General features: G+C 40.5%; 1 protein-coding gene across 2 annotated transcripts in view; it reads right to left on the minus strand.

The window, feature by feature from the left end:
• Positions 1–661: 661 nt before the first annotated feature.
• zbtb7c (zinc finger and BTB domain containing 7C) overlaps positions 662–19711 on the minus strand; it is a 56797-nt gene continuing 37747 nt past the window's right edge. For both annotated transcript variants that reach the window (XM_061927248.2, XM_061927247.1), the window contains exons 2-4: positions 12763–13409; positions 10972–11621; positions 662–1662 (exon numbers count right to left, since the gene is read on the minus strand). In XM_061927248.2, the coding sequence (XP_061783232.1) occupies positions 1134–1662; positions 10972–11621; positions 12763–13386 (1803 nt within the window). In that variant the 5' untranslated portion in view covers positions 13387–13409 and the 3' untranslated portion in view covers positions 662–1133. The remainder of the gene's footprint in view (positions 1663–10971; positions 11622–12762; positions 13410–19711) is intronic.

Genomic DNA, 19711 nt, shown 5'->3' on the forward strand with positions numbered 1-19711 from the left:
TCGATAATATAAATATACATATCGAAAAAAATATATTAGGTGTAATGATTACTCACTATTTCAAGTTTATTGATCGATGAAATCTTAGGTAAAAAAATAAACTCTCTCTCTCTCTCTCTCTCTCTCTCTCTCTCTCTCTCTCTCTCTCTCTATACACTGTATATATGTATATCCCGTATATATACGGAATATATGTATATACTGTACATATATATACATATATATATATGTGTGTGTAAATATATATATATATATATATATATATATATATATATATATATATATATATATATATGATACAAATTTAAATAATAGTAGTAGAACTCACCAAATTCGAATGGTATAAAATTTGGTCCCATACTTATTAATTATTTCAGTATGAATATAAAAAGTATCAATCCGAAAATACAAATAAAAAAACTTTTGTAATGTTACAAAATAAAAAAATCTAATCTATAGATATTAAATAATATAATAAAATGTGTTGTTAAATTATAAATATTTCATTTTAATCTATATGCGGTTTGTCAATGTAATCTCCATCTAAAAAAAATATCTAGCTAAAATATTGCATATAAACCATTAAAAAAGCTCTTACACAAAAAAACACCAAAGTTTAACATTTAAAGTCTTTATAAAACATTTGCAAAATATAGCCAAGGCTCATTCATCATTTTAAATATGCATAAATAGCACAAAAAAAAAGAAAAAGAAAATAACAAATATAATTTTCAAGTCAAATAAATGTGATTGTTGGCAGCAGAAAGAAGACGAGCGTCCAAAAAGCCCAGAAAGCGTCAGTCAGACACATACATAGTTCATGTATGACATAGTGCTGTATTCAAGAGTGTTTAATGACTGCAAAGGAAATAAGACATGTTGTGTTTATGTACAATAGTGCAGTGGAAGTGCTCGTTTTGTTTCTGTTTTTTGCTTGATTACGTGTATTTTTTTCACCCAGAAAGTCCTGATTCCTCCATAATAACTGTGTTACATTCAAATGCCAATACAGGCGGCGAAATTTCCTGAACATGAACGCATCTTGAAAAAAGATCATCCTTGTAAACATTGACAGTCTTCTTTTTAGCATTAAGTACGATGAAGTTCACTGATCTTGTCTTTTTGAAAGCTCTTCATGTGGCCGACTCAGGGATGGGCGGGGCCCGCTCCAGTCTCACCGTCCAGGGGTCAGAGGTCGCCGCGTAATAAGGCGATCTGGTGAGTACGTCTTCTCCCGCCAGGGCGAAGGCGAACACTCCTCGCTGCCTCTCCGCTCCTTCCTTCTCCTCCTCGCCGTTCAAACCCAGAAGTCCCCGGCCCTTCCCTTCCTCGTACGCCGACTTAAACGCGCCGCCGGTGGTGACGTTAGTGGCGGGCGGGCACAGGAAGTTGCCCGCCGGCGCCGCCGACCTCCAGGTGGCGGGCTTGCGTCCCCGGCGCGGGCGGGAGATGCGGCAGCTCTGCCTCTTGATGTGTCGGTGCAGGTGGTCGGAGCGCGTGAAGCTCTTGTAGCAGTGCTCGCACTGGTAGGGACGCACGCCCGTGTGGATGCGCAGGTGGTTCTTCAGGTCGTAGTTGTGCACAAACTTGGAGTTGCAGTGCAGGCAGATGTACGGCCGCTCGCCCGTGTGCTTCCTCATGTGGATCTTCAGCTTGTCCTGTCTGGCGACACAACAAAGAACACACTCAGGTCATCTGTTGATTGTGTGCAATACTTGGCTGACACCAGCAGAGGTGCCGTTGAGTCACTATGAGCGTATGGACAACTAAGCGAGAGGCGCCATGTGTGGTACCTAGGACTTGGGCATGCAAGTCCGTTAGTTTTCCTGACAAAACACACCAAAATAATAACTAAATATAGTTCTAGAAATATACAATAAAACATGCTTTTATTTCCTCAAAATAGCATATATAACAATTAGGGATGTTCGATAATATCGGACTGCCGATATTATCGGCCGATAAATGCTTTAAAATGTAATATCGGAAATTATTGGTATCGGTTTCAAAATTATCGGTATCGGTTTCAAAAAGTAAAATTTATGACTTTTTAAAACGCCGCAGTGAACACGGACGGACGTAGTGAGGAGTACAGAGTGCCAATAAACCTTAAAGGCACTGCCTTTGCGTGCCGGCCCAATCACATAATATCTACGGCTTTTCACACACACAAATGAATGCAAGGCATACTTGGTCAACAGCCATACAGGTCACACTGAGGGTGGCCGTATAAACAACTTTAACACTGTTACAAATATGCGCCACACTGTGAACCCACACCAAACAAGAATGACAAACACATTTCGGGAGAACATCCGCACCGCAACATAAACACAACAGAACAAATACTTCTATTCATAGTTTTGGACCGTGGTGTCTGCCTCCAACAAAGTGTTTGTAATCACTGCGCTATTGCTTGGATTTACATGGCGTCAAGTCTGGCTCATTAAATATGCGTGGTGGTCAAGCCAGCGTCTGTTCTCATTGGGTATTAGGCACCATTTGGCCTTTCTTGAAGAAAAATGCCCTATGCTTGCTTTGTTTTAGGCCAAGGGTGTCCAAACTTTTTGACTGGGAGGCTGCATTGGGCTAAAAAAATTGGTCCACGGGTTTTGGCCAACTGCATGCAACGTAGCCATATATATATATATACACTATATATATATATATATATTGTACAGGCCAAAAGTTTGGACACATCTTCTCATTCAATGTCTTTTCTTTATTTTCATGACTATTTACATTGTAGATTGTCACTTAAGGGATCAAAACTATGAATGAACACATGAGGAGTTATGTACTTAACAAAAAAAGGTGGAATAACTGAAAACATGTTTTATATTCTAGTTTCTTCAAAATAGCCACCCTTTGCTCTGATTACTTTTTTACTTTTTCGCACACTCTTGGCATTCTCTTAATGAGCTTCAAGAGGTAGTCACCTGAAATGGTGTTCCCTTCACAGGTGTGCTTGAAGCTCATCGAGAGAATGCCAAGAGTGTGCAAAACAGTAATCAGAGCAAAGGGTTGCTATTTTGAAGAAACTAGAATATAAAACATGTTTTCAGTTATTTCACCTTTTTTTGTTAAATACATAACTCCACATGTGGTCATTCATAGTTTTGATGCCTTCAGTGACAATCTACAATGTAAATAGTCATGAAAATAAAGAAAACACATTGAATGAGGAAAAGATGTGTCCAAACTTTTGGCCTGTACTGTATATATATATATATATATATATATATATATATAAATATATATATATGCATATATATGTATATATATACATATGTGTGTGTGTGTGTGTGTGTGTGTGTGTGTGTGTGACGAGACGACCTCTTTAAAGCTCTGTAATCAATCAGAAATATCAAGCAGCTAAATGTCAAACATGGATAAGTGTGGAGAGAGTGTTTTGCTTTTTTCCCATCATGCCTTGCAATATATTTAAATGAGTGTAAGTTCACATTTTTTATTGTGATGGGACAGTTTTTTTTAATATACACAAAGTTCAGTGAACAGGTTGTGTTATGTGTGACCATGTGTGTTAACTTTTTGTGCTGGTTGAAATTTTTTTTCTGCACCATGACTAGGAAAGGTTGTTTGGATTGGGTCATATGAGTGAATGCTGTGCATGAGGGGGTCAAGAAAGTACACATCACTGACCTGCGTTTCTTACATTGTCCACAAGAGGGTGACAAATTACTACCTGTCAGACCCCTGGGTATTTAAATTCAATATGAAAACACTCTGCACGGCCGAATTGTTTATTGAACTTTATTATTTGGCCCGCGGACCGTGGTTTGACACCCCTGTTTTAGGCTGTACAAACCGTTCAAATCGCAAAAAGGATAAACGTTTTTTCACAATTCCTCGAGAGATAATCAAGAAGGGCGGAAGAGTGCAAGATTTTACGAAAGACGACGATAAAAGTGGCCTGCACTCCACGGTCAAAGAACGAACAAGTTTACAGTGATCACTTCGTTAAAGGTTTGTTTGGTATACTTTTAACATTTAGTATTTCCCAATTATGTATTATCTTGATATTATTGGTATTTTATCTTGTTTCGAAGTTTTTAAAAAGCATTTTTGCTACGAGTGTTTTGAAAAGCACCAACTCGGCGAGTCTACATAAAATAAACCAAATGTGAGCAAAGCCTAAAACAGTTAATAAGCTTTTACCAAAGGAAACAATCATAAATGAATCTTTCAGCACCAACACAATGTTGACATCCATAGTTATATTTTGATAAAGACGGGGAAAAACACGTAAACGGCGCATACACAGCAACAAACATGGCACCTTAGACGCAAAGTTGAATCATGAAATGCAACCTTGCCCGAGCAAAAATTATGCATATTTATCCAGGAGAGTCTTGATACCATTTTCCTTGACCTAACCACACATAAAGAAGTTGTAGACCGCCATGCTTTTCCAAGTCTGTTTTGTCATGTAGAATGACATCTGGAGCACAATAGTTCGATATGTCTGGGAACTCCATCCTTCATTTAACCCCATCCATCCATTTTCTACCGCTTGTCCCTTTCGGGGTCGCGGGGGGTGCTGGAGCCTATCTCAGCTGCATTCAGGCGGAAGGCAGGGTACACCCTGGACAAGTCGCCACCTCATCAAAGGGCCAACAGAGATAGACAGACAACATTCACACTCACATTCACACACTAGGGCCAATTTTAGTGTTGCCAATCAACCTATCCCCGGGTGGATGTCTTTGGGGGTGGGAGGAAGCAGAAGTACCCGCAGGGAACCCACGCAGTCACGGGGAGAACATGCAAACTCCACACAGAAAGATCCCGAGCCCGGGATTGAACCCAGGACTTTTGTATTATGAGGCACATGCACTAACCCCTGGATCACCGTGCTGCCCCCTTCATATAACTCAACAACGTTTATTTTTTTTATGTTTAGGGATCTGCTCCATTGCATAGTTAGATTTTTTTGCTCGTATCTGCTTTTAATGGTAAGATCTAGGCCCCTTGCGTACTCTGATAGTTCGTATATTTCAGACTATAAGTCACAGTTTTTTTCATAGTTTGGCCGGGGGTGCGACTTATACTCAGGAGCGACTTATGTGTGAAATTATTATCACATTACTGTAAAATATCAAATAATATTATTTAGCTCATTCACGTAAGAGACTAGACGTATAAGATTTCATGGGATTTAGCGATTAGGAGTGATAGATGGTTTGGTAAACGTATAGCATGTTCTATATGTTATAGTTATTTGAATGACTCTTACCATAATATGTTATGTTAACATACCAGGCATGTTCTCAGTTGGTTATTTATGCCTCATATAATGTACACTTATTCAGCCTGTTGTTCACTATTCTTTATTTATTTTAAATTGCCTTTCAAATGGCTATTCTTGGTGTTGGGTTTTATCAAATAAATTTCCCCCAAAAATGCGTTTTATATGTTTTTTTCCTTCTTTATTATACATTTTCGGCCGGTGCGACTTATACTCCGGGGCGACTTATACTCCGAAAAATACGGTATGCCTGTGCTTTTTCATAGGTATGGCTTCCTGCTTTCATTATCACCATATTGACTTGAACACTGAACTAAAGCTGCTTTTTACTGCAATATTTATGAGTTTAGTTTAAATTATCGGTTGACACATGCAGAAAGGGTGCAAGTTTGAAGCAAAGTTTTGTCAGGCAAGTGTATTAATTCACTCTTACTAGGAGTGCAATATACCACATTTCCCATATGTATGTACGCTATTCTTGCTTATCTTGCACAAAATAATCATTGAGGAGATGACTTGAAACCGGGTTGTCCATAGTCTCTCTATGCAAGAATCTGACAACGAGTGTCTAAAGAAGGACCGTGATGCTGCTATGACACATCTCACTCAGGCAGCACAATGCATGGAAACAGGAGCTCAGAACATTCAGAGGGTGATAACTACAGTTTTGTAAATATTGTGCAACATTATCGGTAAAACCGTACAAATGCTCTACCCTTTCTTGTTGTGTCACATGACCCTCTGTCAACCGATCAACAGACGGAAGTGTCCCTACAAGTAATTGCCGCCTTTTGGGCGCTGAAGTTGAACAGAGGCGTTTATAACACATTTTAATAATACAATATTGTTTGGTCTACCGAATTTTTCGGAGTATAAGTCGCACCGGAGTATAAGTCGCATCTGCCGAAAATGCATAATAAAGAAGGAAAAAAACATTATGCAACTTTCATAAACTATGAAAAAAACTGCGACTTATAGTCCGAAAAATACGGTATTTCTATTGAATGTTCCCTGCTGGGTAGAAGCAGTGTTTTCAGCCCATTGATGTTCCTCAAAGTATTATACAAACCCCGTTTCCATATGAGTTGGGAAATTGTGTTAGATGTAAATATAAACGGAACACAATGATTTGCAAATCATTTTCAACCCATATTCAGTTGAATATGCTACAAAGACAACATATTTGATGTTCAAACTGATAAACTTTTTTTTTTTTGCAAATCATTAACTTTAGAATTTGATGCCAGCAACACGTGACAAAGAAGTTGGGAAAGGTGGCAATAAATACTGATAAAGTTGAGAAATGCTCATCAAACACTTATTTGGAACATCCCACAGGTGTGCAGGCTAATTGGGAACAGGTGGGTGCCATGATTGGGTATAAAAGTCGATTCCATGAAATGCTCAGTCATTCACAAACAAGGATGGGGCGAGGGTCACCACTTTGTCAACAAATGCGTGAGCAAATTGTTGAACAGTTTAAAAAAAACCTTTCTCAACCAGCTATTGCAAGGAATTTAGGGATTTCACCATCTACGGTCCGTAATATCATCAAAGGGTTCAGAGAATCTGGAGAAATCACTGCACGTAAGCAGCTAAGCCCGTGACCTTCGATCCCTCAGGCTGTACTGCATCAACAAGCGACATCAGTGTGTAAAGGATATCACCACATGGGCTCAGGAACACTTCAGAAACCCACTGTCAGTAACTGCAGTTGGTCGCTACATCTGTAAGTGCAAGTTAAAACTCTCCTATGCAAGGCGAAAACAGTTTATCAACAACACCCAGAAACGCCGTCGGCTTCGCTGGGCCTGAGCTCATCTAGATGGACTGATACAAAGTGGAAAAGTGTTCTGTGGTCTGACGAGTCCACATTTCAAATTGTTTTTGGAAACTGTGGACGTCGTGTCCTCCGGACCAAAGAGGAAAAAAAACATCAGGATTGTTATAGGCGCAAAAGTTGAAAAGCCAGCATCTGTGATGGTATGGGGGTGTATTAGTGCCCAAGACATGGGTAACTTACACATCTGTGAAGGCGCCATTACTGCTGAAAGGTACATACAGGTTTTGGAGCAACATATGTTGCCATCCAAGCAACTTTACCATGGACACCCCTCCTTATTTCAGCAAGACAATGCCAAGCCACGTATTACATCAACATGGCTTCATAGTAAAAGAGTGCGGGTACTAGACTGGCCTGCCTGTAGTCCAGACCTGTCTCCCATTGAAAATGTGTGGCGCATTATGAAGCCTAAAATACCACAACGGAGACCCCCGGACTGTTGAACAACTTAAGCTGTACATCAAGCAAGAATGGGAAAGAATTCCACCTGAGAAGCTTAAAAAATGTGTCTCCTCAGTTCCCAAACGTTTACTGAGTGTTGTTAAAAGGAAAGGCCATGTAACACAGTGGTGAACATGCCCTTTCCCAACTACTTTGGCACGTGTTGCAGTCATGAAATTCTAAGTTAATTCTTTTTTGCAAATTTTTTGTAGTGCATTCAATTGAATATGGGTTGAAAAGGATTTGCATTAATTGTATTCTGTTTATATTTACATCTAACACAATTTCCCAACTCATATGGAAACGGGGTTTGTAGTACTCCACTGCACTTCCTAAAGTTATATAGTTATGGTTACCTATCTATAATTATTTTATACATAAGTATTCTGTCCATGTATAAGTTTTTAATATGTTAAAATCGAGGTGGGAGAGTAAGAAATGGGTAAAAAAAACCAATGCATTAGTAGAGTTGGGGGTTTCCACACTTTTAGGATCATAGATGAGGTGAACAGTAGCGAGAACAATGTGGGTGGCTCGTTTTCAGGTTAACCTCACTGCTCTTTTGACACTAAAGACAATGTTGCTTCAAGCAGTCTGGGGTGTTGTTGGCCTCTTTTTAAAGGTCAGCTGGTATAGGCTCCAGCTCATCAGTGAACCTAAACAGCTTAAGCCGTACAGATAGATAGTTGTTTGTCTATATGTGCTCTGTGGTTCAATCAACTGGCAACAAGACTAGTGGGTAGTCCACCTCTCGTAGTTTTAGTTACCTATTATAGAGTCCAGATGCTGGAGACTATCCTAGCTGACTTTGGCCTAGAGACAGGAGATACTCTGGACTTATCCTGGAAGAGATCATCCATTCACTACCATCCTGTATGTAGCCACAAGTGTGCTCGAGCCTATCACAGTGGACTTGAGGATGACAGGCAGACTACAACCTAGATTGGTCACCAGAGCACATATTCTGTATACAATCAACCATTCATTCACTCGTTTTGAATACCGCTTATCCTGTATGGGGTCACAAGTGTGCTGGAGCCTATCCCAGTTTACTTTGTCAAATAGGTGGTACACACCCTAGTCTTGTCGCCTGCCAATCGCAGGCCACATACAGTTTTAAGAATAATAATAATTACCAATCTATGCAGCTTATCTTGTACGGTGTCACACATGTGCTGGAGCCTATGCCATTTGACTTTGTGAAATAGGTGGTACACACCCTGGACTTGTCGCTTGTCAATCAGAGGCCATGTATAGTTTTCAAAATAATAATAATTACCCAACTATACCGCTTATCTTGTACCGTGTCACACATGTGCTGGAGTCTATCCCAGTTGACTTTGTGAAATAAGCGGGATACACCCTGGACTTGTCGCCTGTCAATCGGTGGCCACATGTAGTTTTAAAAATGATAATAATAATTACCAAACTATACCGCTTATCTTGTACGGTGTCACACATGTGCTGGAGCCTATCCCAGTTGACTTTGTGAAATAGGCGGGACACATCCTGGATTTGTCACTGTTCAATCAGAGGCAACATACAGTTTTTAAAAACAATCATCTGTACCACTTATCCTGTATGGGGTCACATGTATGCTGATGCTTATCCCAGTTGACTTTGTGAAATAAGCTGGATACACCCTGGACTTGTGGCCAGTCAATCAGAGGCCACATACAGTTTAAAAAATAATAACCAATACCAAGCTATACCGCTTATTTTGTTTGTAGTCACAAGTGTGCTGGAGTCTATCCCAGTTAAATTGGTGAAAGGGGTGGGGTATACCCTGGACTTGTCGCCGGTCAATCAGAGGTCTCATACAGTTTTTATAAACAATCTATGCCGCTTATTCTGCATGGAGTCACACGTATGCTGGAGCCTATACCACTTGACTGTGAAAGAGGCTGGATACACCCTTTTGGCCTGTCAGTCAGTCAGAGGCCACATACAGTGTTTACAAACAATGATCTATCCCAATCTTATCCTGTATTAGGGTCACATGTATGCTGGAGCTTATCCCATTTGACTTTGTGAAATAAGCTGGATACACCCTGGACTTGTGGCCAGTCAATCAGAGGCCACATACAGTTTTAAAAATAATAACCAATACCAAGTTATACCGCTTATTTTGTTTGTAGTCACAAGTGGGCTGGAGTCTATCCCAGTTAAATTGGTGAAAGAGGTGGGGTATACCCTGGACTTGTCGCCGGTCAATCAGAGGCCTCATACAGTTTTTATAAACAATCTATGCCGCCTATTCTGCATGGAGTCACACGTATGCTGGAGCCTATACCACTTGACTGTGAAAGAGGCTGGATACACCCTTTTGGCCAGTCAGTCAGAGGCCACATACAGTTTTTACAAACAATGATCTATCCCAATCTTATCCTGTATTGGGGTCACATGTATGCTGGAGCTTATCCCAGTTGACTTTGTGAAATAAGCTGGATACACCCTGGACTTATGGCCAGTCAATCAGAGGCCACGTACAGTTTTAAAAATAATAACCAATACCAAGCTATACCGCTTATTTTGTTTATTGTCACAAGTGTGCTGGAGTCTATCCCAGTTAAATTGGTGAAAGAGGTGGGGTATACCCTGGACTTGACGCAGGTCAATCAGAGGCCTCATACAGTTTTTATAAACAATCTATGCCGCCTATTCTGCATGGAGTCACACGTATGCTGGAGCATATACCACTTGACTGTGAAAGAGGCTGGATACACCCTTTTGGCCAGTCAGTCAGAGGCCACATACAGTTTTTACAAACAATGATCTATCCCAATCTTATCCTGTATTGGGGTCACATGTATGCTGGAGCTTATCCCAGTTGACTTTGTGAAATAAGCTGGATACACCCTGGACTTATGGCCAGTCAATCAGAGGCCACGTACAGTTTTAAAAATAATAACCAATACCAAGCTATACCGCTTATTTTGTTTGTAGTCACAAGTGTGCTGGAGTCTATCCCAGTTAAATTGGTGAAAGAGGTGGGGTATACCCTGGACTTGACGCCGGTCAATCAGAGGCCTCATACAGTTTTTATAAACAATCTATGCCGCCTATTCTGCATGGAGTCACACGTATGCTGGAGCCTATACCACTTGACTGTGAAAGAGGCTGGATAAACCCTTTTGGCCAGTCAGTCAGTCAGAGGCCAAATACAGTTTTTACAAACAACAATCTATGCCTGTATGGGGTCCCATATGTGCTGGAGCCTATCCCAGGTGACTTTGTGAAAGAGCGGGGTGCCCCTTGACTTGTCACAATATAAACAAGCATCCACCCATCTTTTATACCGCTTATTCTGTTCAGGGTCACAGGTGAGCTGGAGCCTATCCCAGCGAAGGTTGTTACTGTTGTTAGAAAGGCTTCATTCAGAACACGCAGTTTGATGTTAGCAAAGTGATGGTCTCACCTGGTGAAGCGCACCTCACAGATAGTACACATGTATGGTTTCTCTCCCGTGTGCGTCCTCATGTGTCGCGGTAGTTTCCCGGCGCCTTGGATGATCTTGTTGCAGATTGGACATTGCTGCGAAGACTTGGGCTTCATCTTCCTCTCCTCCTCCAGCTGCCAGGGCGGGAAGAGCGCCCCCAGCTGGGAGGCCGAGTTCAGGAAGTTCAGGTAGGACCGCAGCTCCGCCTCGTCCTTGACCGCCGAGGGCGGCGGCACGGAGCCTGGGGCGCCCACGGAGCCACACAGGCCCGAGCTGACGAACTCCTTGAGGAAGTCGCTGTGGAGCAGACCGGGCGGGACTTCCTCTTTCATTTCCTCCTTGATGATCTCTTGCTTGACGGCCAGGTTGAGGGGGCCGGCGGCGGCGGGCGGCGGGAAGGCGGCCGGGACCCGCGGCGACGCCCCTGCGCGGGGGCGCTGATGGAGGCCGGGGTCGAGGAAACTCTGAGGGAAGGCCGGGAAGTCGGCCGCCCACATGGAAGGGTAGAAGGCGGGCAGGAGAGGGGAGAAGTTGGCCCTCCTGTCTAAAGTGGACATGCGTGGGTACAAGCCGTCCTGGAGGAGCGACGCGATGGAGAAGTCCTTCAGGGCGCGGTTCTCCAGACTCTCCTGCGACACCACAAAAGGTCAAAGGTTAGCGCTCATGGAAAAATGTAGCATAAAAGTTAGAGATGTCCGATAAATGCTTTTAAATGTAATATCGGAAATTATCGGTCTCGGTTTCAAAAAGATACATTTATGACTTTTTAAAACGCCGCCGTGTACACGGACGTAGGGAGAAGTACAAAGCGCCAATAAACCTTAAAGGCACTGCCTTTGCGTGCCGGCCCAGTCACATAATATATGGGGCTTTTACACACACACACAAGTGAATGCAATGCATACTTGGTCAACAGCCATACAGGTCACACTGAGGGTGGCCGTATAAACAACTTTAACACTGTTACAAATATGCGCCACACTGTGAACCCACACCAAACAAGAATGACAAACACATTTCGGGGGAACATCCACAACATAAACATAACAGAACAAATACCCAGAACCCCTTGCAGCACTAACTCTTCCGGGACGCTACAATATACACCCCCCGCTACCACCAAACCCCCCAGCCCCCCCTCTATCTCCCTAATTCGGAGGTCTCAAGGTTGGCAAGTATGCTCTAATATACTCTGGACAGAAGCTGTGTGCCTTTATTGTTTTTGTAGCTGTTGTTTTGAGGCATGTTTAAAAAAAAATAAATAATAATGCACTTTGTGAAAGTCAAAGTATAGTATTTCCCATAGTTGTAATGGATATCAGGATTATCTCAGGGAGAGCATGTCCCAAATTCCAAGCTGTTTTGAGGCATGTTAAAATTAATAATGCACTTTGTGACTTCAGTAATAAATATGGCAGTGCCATGTTGGCACTTTTTTTCCATAACTGGAGTTGAAGTTGTTCTCTTATTTCGGAAAATCTTGTTTTTGATTGATTGATTGAAACTTGTATTCGTAGATTGCACAGTGTACAGTACATTGACCACTAAATGGTAACACCCGAATAAGTTTTTCAACTTGTTTAAGTCGGGGTCCACGTTAATCAATTCATGGTAAAGTTACATTGTTTAATGCATCACAACAAAATTAGGCATAATAATGTGTTAATTCCACAACTGTATATATCGGAATCGGTAATTAAGAGTTGGACAAAATCGGATATCAGCAAAAAATCCATTATCGGACATCTCTAATAAGAGTTGATTTTCTACCTGTTTTCCACTCATGTTGTCAGCTGACGTCTCCTGGTAGGAGGAAGTGCTGGGAGCTGGCGACTCATCCATCCCCAGAGGCTCCGCCCTACTCTCCGACGACCTCAGCGACCTTTCATCGTCCTCGTCCTCCTCATTCCTCGACTCCTCTTCTTCCTCCTCCTCCTCCTCCTCCTCCTCGTCATCGTCCATGTCCCTCCCTGCGCCCTCTCCCCCGCTGTCCATGATCTCCAGGCACACGTTGATGATGCACGGGATCTCCAGCATGCGAGCGGCGTTCAAGATCTCCTTCACGTTGGACGCCGTCACCGTCAGCGTGGAGGTGTAGGCGAACTCCAGGATGGCCGTGAGCGAATCTGGGGCGACAAAGTCTATTTCATAGATGGCGGTGTGGTGGTGGCGCCCGTCCTCCAGGCTCCCGGTGGCCACGGTGAAGAGCTTCTTGAAGTACTGGCTGCACGCCGCCAGCACCGAGCGGTGGGTGCGGTACTCCTGGTCGCGCACGATCAGGACGACGTCGCAGAGGAGGCCGTCACGCCGCTGCTCGTTGAGGCTGCACAGGACATCGCTGCTGTGGTTTGGGAAGGGGATCCCGATCCGGTCTTCCTCCCTGTGGTGGACCATCCTCTGGTCTCAGGTCTGATCTTCTGTAGGTAGGAGCCAACACACAAACACCAAAATTACTTTTTCTTTGCTTCATGATAACAACGTTTCAAAGATTCCATTCAGGGAAGTTTATTGTCATACCAGCACACACGTGAGACACATGAGATGGCACAATTCACTTCTTTGTCTTCTAGAAGCATTTGACACACTTTCTTTCCCCAAAACGTTTCCATTATAAATAGATGACCGTTTCAAATTAAAATAAACCAAAGTAATTTCATACAAACATAAGCACTCCCCCCAAAAAGTTTAGTAATAAAAATATAAAAACTATTTAAATGTTTTTTTAAATTAATTATAAGCTCCAGCACCCCCCGCGACCCCAAAAAGGGACAAGCGGTAGAAAATGGATGGATGGATAAAAAAATAAAAAAAACATTTGAAATAATCATTTTTTCATATTAAAAATACTGTAGTTGTTAATGAATACTTAAAATACTAAATAAAATGTGTACTAAACTCTAAATTTCAACATATTATAAAAAATATTTTGGAATTAAATATAATGTTTTAATAAATAATATACATATAATATACATATATATATATATATATATATAAATATATATACGTATATATATATACACACACACACACACATATATATATATATATACAGTATATATATATATATATATATATATATATATATATATATATATATATATATATGGGTTGTACTTGTATAGCGCTTTTCTACCTTCAAGGTACTCAAAGCGCTTTGACACTACTTCCACATTTACCCATTCACACACACATTCACACACTGATGGAGGGAGCTGCCATGCAAGGCGCTAACCAGCACCCATCATATATATATATATATGTATATGTATGTGTGGGAAAAAATCACAAGACTACTTCATCTCTACAGGCCTGTTTCATGAGGGGTTCCCTCAATCATCAGGAGATTTCTCCTGATGATTGAGGGAACCCCTCATGAAACAGGCCTGTAGATAACAGGCCTGTAGAGATGAAGTAGTCTTGTGATTTTTTTCCCCACACATACATATATTGCGCTCTACCACGGTATCGAGCACTATTTTTTGGATAATCTTATTAAGATATATATATATATATATATATATATATATATATATATATATATATACAAAAAATGTTGATTAAAAAAAATTTCAAATAAGATTAAAAAAAAAATCCAAATGGCCATTTTTTAATTAAAAAAATACATGCTAATACATAGTACAAAATACGAAATAGATAGTACTAAATAAATATTGTAGTAAAATAACATTCTCAACATATTTTAAAAATGTCTTTAATGTAAAATTATAAAAACATTTTTAAATAATTTGAAACATCTTTTTTTTTTAAATGAAAAAGTTTTTAACAAATACTAACAATACTAAATACTGTAAATATTACAGTAATTATTTTTACACAATATATTTTTAAATTTTTTCATGTAAAGTATTATTAATCCTACTTATAATATTCATATATAGGTAAGATATCCATCCATCCATCCATTTTCTACCACTTGTCCCTTTTGGGGTTTCGGGGGGGGTCACTGGAGCCTATCTCAGTTGCATTCGGGCGGAAGGCGGGGTACACCCTGGACAAGTCGCCACCTCATCACAGGGCCAACACAGATAGACAGACAACATTCACACTCACATTCACACACTAAGGCCAATTTAATGTTGCCAATCAACCTATATAATTGTCTTTATTTTGTATTTATTCATGGTAGAGGCCATTGGTTCGATTTCCATTAGGAAGGGCATCCGCTATAAAGACTAAGTCAAAACCATCAATGCGATTGACTCGCTGCAGCGTCGCTTGATAGGTCAAAGTGAAAAAAGAAATGACCAAATATGGTCCTTGCCTTAAAAAAGATTTCAGTTTGTAAATTGCGCGACGTCTGTATTAGACCATCACGATTAACACAAGAATGCAACGGTGCTTATTTAAATGCCATATCAGCATCACTGTTCAAGGGAACCCCATCATCTTGATAAGTCCTCTTTTGAAAAGACAAAATGGCACATTAAGGACAGCGGGGGAGAGGGGCCGCCTATGTCATAGGCGACATGTTACGAGAGAACCACAAAAGAGGTCAGATTGTTCTCGAGATTATCACATCCTGCCTGAGGGGGCCCACTCTGCGCATTCTCTTCACTTGTATTAGAACAACTTGAGTCCACCTGGATGCTTACTTAACTTATTTTTACACTTCAAGTACAGAATGTTACAATTCAACTCAAACGTCGCGTGTACCGTTATTAATGGTTTCACGATGACGACAGTTTGACCCTGGAGCAGATCATTTCTATTTTATTATATCTAATGGAAAAAGTGTACAACTGAACACAACATTGGTTGACTCGCATGCTGGAGCATATTCTTTTCAACTTTTAGAGGTTAGTAGTATGAAAATAACCCCTGAGTTTACCTGCAGCTACACAAATAACAGCCGTTTGTGTGGTCAATTCTCTTGTTGCTAGGGAACAGTTGCTATGTTGATGCCATTAATAGCGTTAGGATACCTGTGTAAACACCTAGTGGGAAAAAGTTGAACAAAAGTCCAAAGATAAGACGATAGTTTTATGACGTCCTGTCTCCTGGGAAAGGAGGGCCAACTCTGATCTCTTACTTCTTATACTATTTTTTATTATAATTCAAAACTAGAAGGTAATACAACCACTGGACCTATCTCAGCTGATATATAAAGACAATAAATGATGCCAATTAATCATACTTACCAATCTAATCAAAAACATATAAAAATGTAAAAAAAGTGTAAAAAATTAATGCTTTTTTTTTTTTCTTGAAACTATTTTTTGGGGTCAAATTGTTTAAATTTAAATATTTTTGAATGGTAATATTTTTTTACGCAATATCAGATGCTGTTTTAATAAAAATGACAAAACACTGAAAACACATATAAAGTGGCGCTATCAACAGGTTGTATGAGCCAATCAGAAGCCTGAAGAAAGTCACTGATGATGGCATACAGTTTACGGTATTGTACTCCTAAAACAGGCAGTGACAAAACATTGCGTCTTGTCAAAGCGTCTTCCTGCTGGAAAATGTTGAGTAAAATTGGCTTGTGAGACAGCCACTTCTGATGCATTCTTAGCTGCATCACTCTATTTTTCATTTTTGTATTTCTTTACGGACGTCAGAATTAACGCGTTAACTCATGGGATTGTTCACAAAACATTATCGCATGAATCGTATATAGACGATTCGCGCAATTTATTTTGACCGCACATGCTGCTTTACTTTACTTGTGGATGGTCACCAAAAGGCAGTGAGAGTTGTTATCGGTCAGTGATCAGGTCAATGCATACGTCAGTGAAAAGATGACTAAAGTTAAAGTTAAAGTGCCAATGATTGTCACACACACACTATGTGTGGCGAAATGATTCTCTGCATTTGACCCATCACCCTTGATCACCCCCTGGGAGGTGAGGGGAGCAGTGAGCAGCAGCAGTGGCAGCGCCCGGGAATAATTTTTGTTGATTTAACCCCCAATTCCAACCCTTGATGCTGAGTGCCAAGCAGAGAGGTAATGGGTCCCATTTTTATAGTCTTTGGTATGACTCGGCCGGGTTTGAACTCCAGACCTACCGATCTCAATTTAGATAAAACTGTTGGAAAACTGTTATGAACAAGTTTTAAACACATAAATGACGTGCAAGTAGAACGTTTAAAAAATGTTCCTGTATGACATTCTGACAATAAAATTGCATTTTTGTCAAAATATTGGGGCCTTTTTAAAGGTAATGTAGATTATGCATGTTTGTAATTTACTGTGATTAATCAAAATGCCGAACTGATTACCGTATTTTTCGGAGTATAAGTCGTACCGGAGTATAAGTCGCACCTGCCGAAAATGCATAATAGAAAAGGAAAAAAACATATATAAGTTGCAGTGGAGCCCGGCCAAACTAAGAAAAAAACTGCGACTTATAGTCCGAAAAAAAGGTAATCTGATTTTAAAAAATGTAATTGTTTGACAGCACTAATATTTTTACAATGTAAGGCAGAGACAAGAAATTTGCAAATACGCAGGGGAGTAGATGCTTTATACAAAATATAAGAGATGTATCTCAGAAAAAAATTTCTGAGATTTTTCTGGGGTTTAAATTTACTTTTTTTTAAAAAATTTTTTAAGGCTCATGATTTTAACGCTCTCTTTTACACATCCTGTTGTCAATGTTGTTGTCAACGCATTAGAGCTGCAACGATTGGTCGAATAAATCGATTAATTTTAATGGGAAAAAAAGCCTAATTTATGTAATTTTGCTTTGATTAATCGTGTATTGAGCGAAGCTAATGTATAAAATCCGGATCGCATAGAGGACACGGAGCTTTAAGTGCGTGGACATACAGTAGTTTCTGCACGTGAGCTGCAATTGAGCACGTGTGAGCGGTGGTGTGTGGGCGCCGTGATCTGTGTGGTCGTGCTATTTGTTTATTTTTTTCGCACAAAATTGCAAACTTTCAATGTCGATGATGTGCATTTATTAGAAAAATGAAGGTTATGCCAAGCAGAAAAATATTTATTTAAACTTTTTTCTAGATAAATGCTTTAAAATGTAATATCGGAAATTATCGGTATCGTTTTTTAATTTTTTTTTATTTTTATTTTATTTATTGGGGCGGTATAGCTCGGTTGGTAGAGTGGCCGTGCCATCAACCTGAGGGTTGCAGGTTCGATCCCTAGTCACTGCCGTTGTGTCCTTGGGCAAGACACTTTACCCACCTGCTCCCAGTGCCACCCACACTGGTTTAAATGTAACTTAGATATTGGGTTTTCACTATGTAAAGCACTTTGAGTCACTAGAGAAAAGCGCTATATAAATATAATTCACTTCACTTATTTTTTCATTAAATCAACATAAAAAACACAAGATACACTTACAATTAGTGCACCAACCCAAAAAAACCTCCCTCCCCCATTCACACTCATTCACACTCATTCACACAAAAGGGTTGTTTCTTTCTGTTATTAATATTCTGGTTCCTACATTATATATCAATATATATCAATACAGTCTGCAAGGGATACAGTCCGTACAGCACACATGATTGTGCGTGCTGCTAGTCCACTAATAGTACTAACCTTTAACAGTTAATTTTACTCATTTTCATTAATTACTAGTTTCTATGTAACTGTTTTTATATTGTTTTACTTTCTTTTTTATTCAGGAATTTTTTTTTAATTTATTTATCTTATTTTATTTAATTAATTTTTAAAAAAAGGATCTTATCTTCACCATACCTGGTTGTCCAAATTAGGCATAATAATGTGTTAATTCCACGACTGCATATATCGGTATCGGTAATTAAGAGTTGGACAATATCGGATATCGGCAAAAAAGCCATTATCGGACATCCCTACTATTTTCCCTAGAATAGGCTATAAAGTGTGTTTTGTCCGATTACTTGATTATTCGAAAAAAGTAAAAATCGATAGATTACTCACACAATCGATAGCTGCAGCCCTATTACACATTAAATTAACTTTCACTTAACACTTGTCAGGCTCATTTAGCCAATCAGAAGCCTGACGAAAGTCATTCCCAGAAAAAGGCGCATTAACAACAATGGGTATGTGCATTGAAAGTGAAGCCGTGAAGAAAACATGGAAAACATACAATGACAAAATAAAAATGAAGGGGAAAGAAACAGCAGCAAATGAAATGATTGCCCCCTAAGAGGAGACAACAAAGCTGTTTTTGTCACAGCACCATGAAGCAAAAGCGTGGGTACAAGGTGAGAGAATCTGCGCTGGCAGAGAGCGATTAGTCGGGCCTGTAAAGTTCCCTAACAGGTTGCACAAACAGAAGAAGAGGGGCCCCTCCCTGAGAGGCCCTGCCAAGGCAAACAAAAAAAATGAAAGAAAGTCAGAGTGGGAGGACTGTCATTTTGTTTGCCCGAGGTCCATCCTAAAACAAGCCCCGCCACCCCCTTCCTCCTGGAATGACACGTTCTGCCTCCTCTCCCGCTGCTCGCTATAGCTCTGGCTCGCAGTGGCCAGCCCCTAATTACAACGTGGAGAGGATCTAAGGAGGATGTGCCACATAGACATAGGGCGGACGGGGCGGGGGGTGGAGGGCACGGCTTCCTCACCGCAAGCGACATCTCTGCAGCCAGACGTCCTCGTTAACCCCTTACACGCCCCAGCCACCAGGGCGGCGACGGTGCCGTCGGAGCTGATAAATAATCTTACCACTTCCAATTTGTCTCGCGCGGCTTTTTACAACACGTACTTACAAAATTTACTGGCGATGGCGCATGTTTGTGTGGC

The sequence above is a fragment of the Nerophis lumbriciformis genome, linkage group LG32 (genome assembly GCF_033978685.3).
Source record: "Nerophis lumbriciformis linkage group LG32, RoL_Nlum_v2.1, whole genome shotgun sequence".
Classification (NCBI taxonomy): Eukaryota; Metazoa; Chordata; class Actinopteri; order Syngnathiformes; family Syngnathidae; genus Nerophis; species Nerophis lumbriciformis.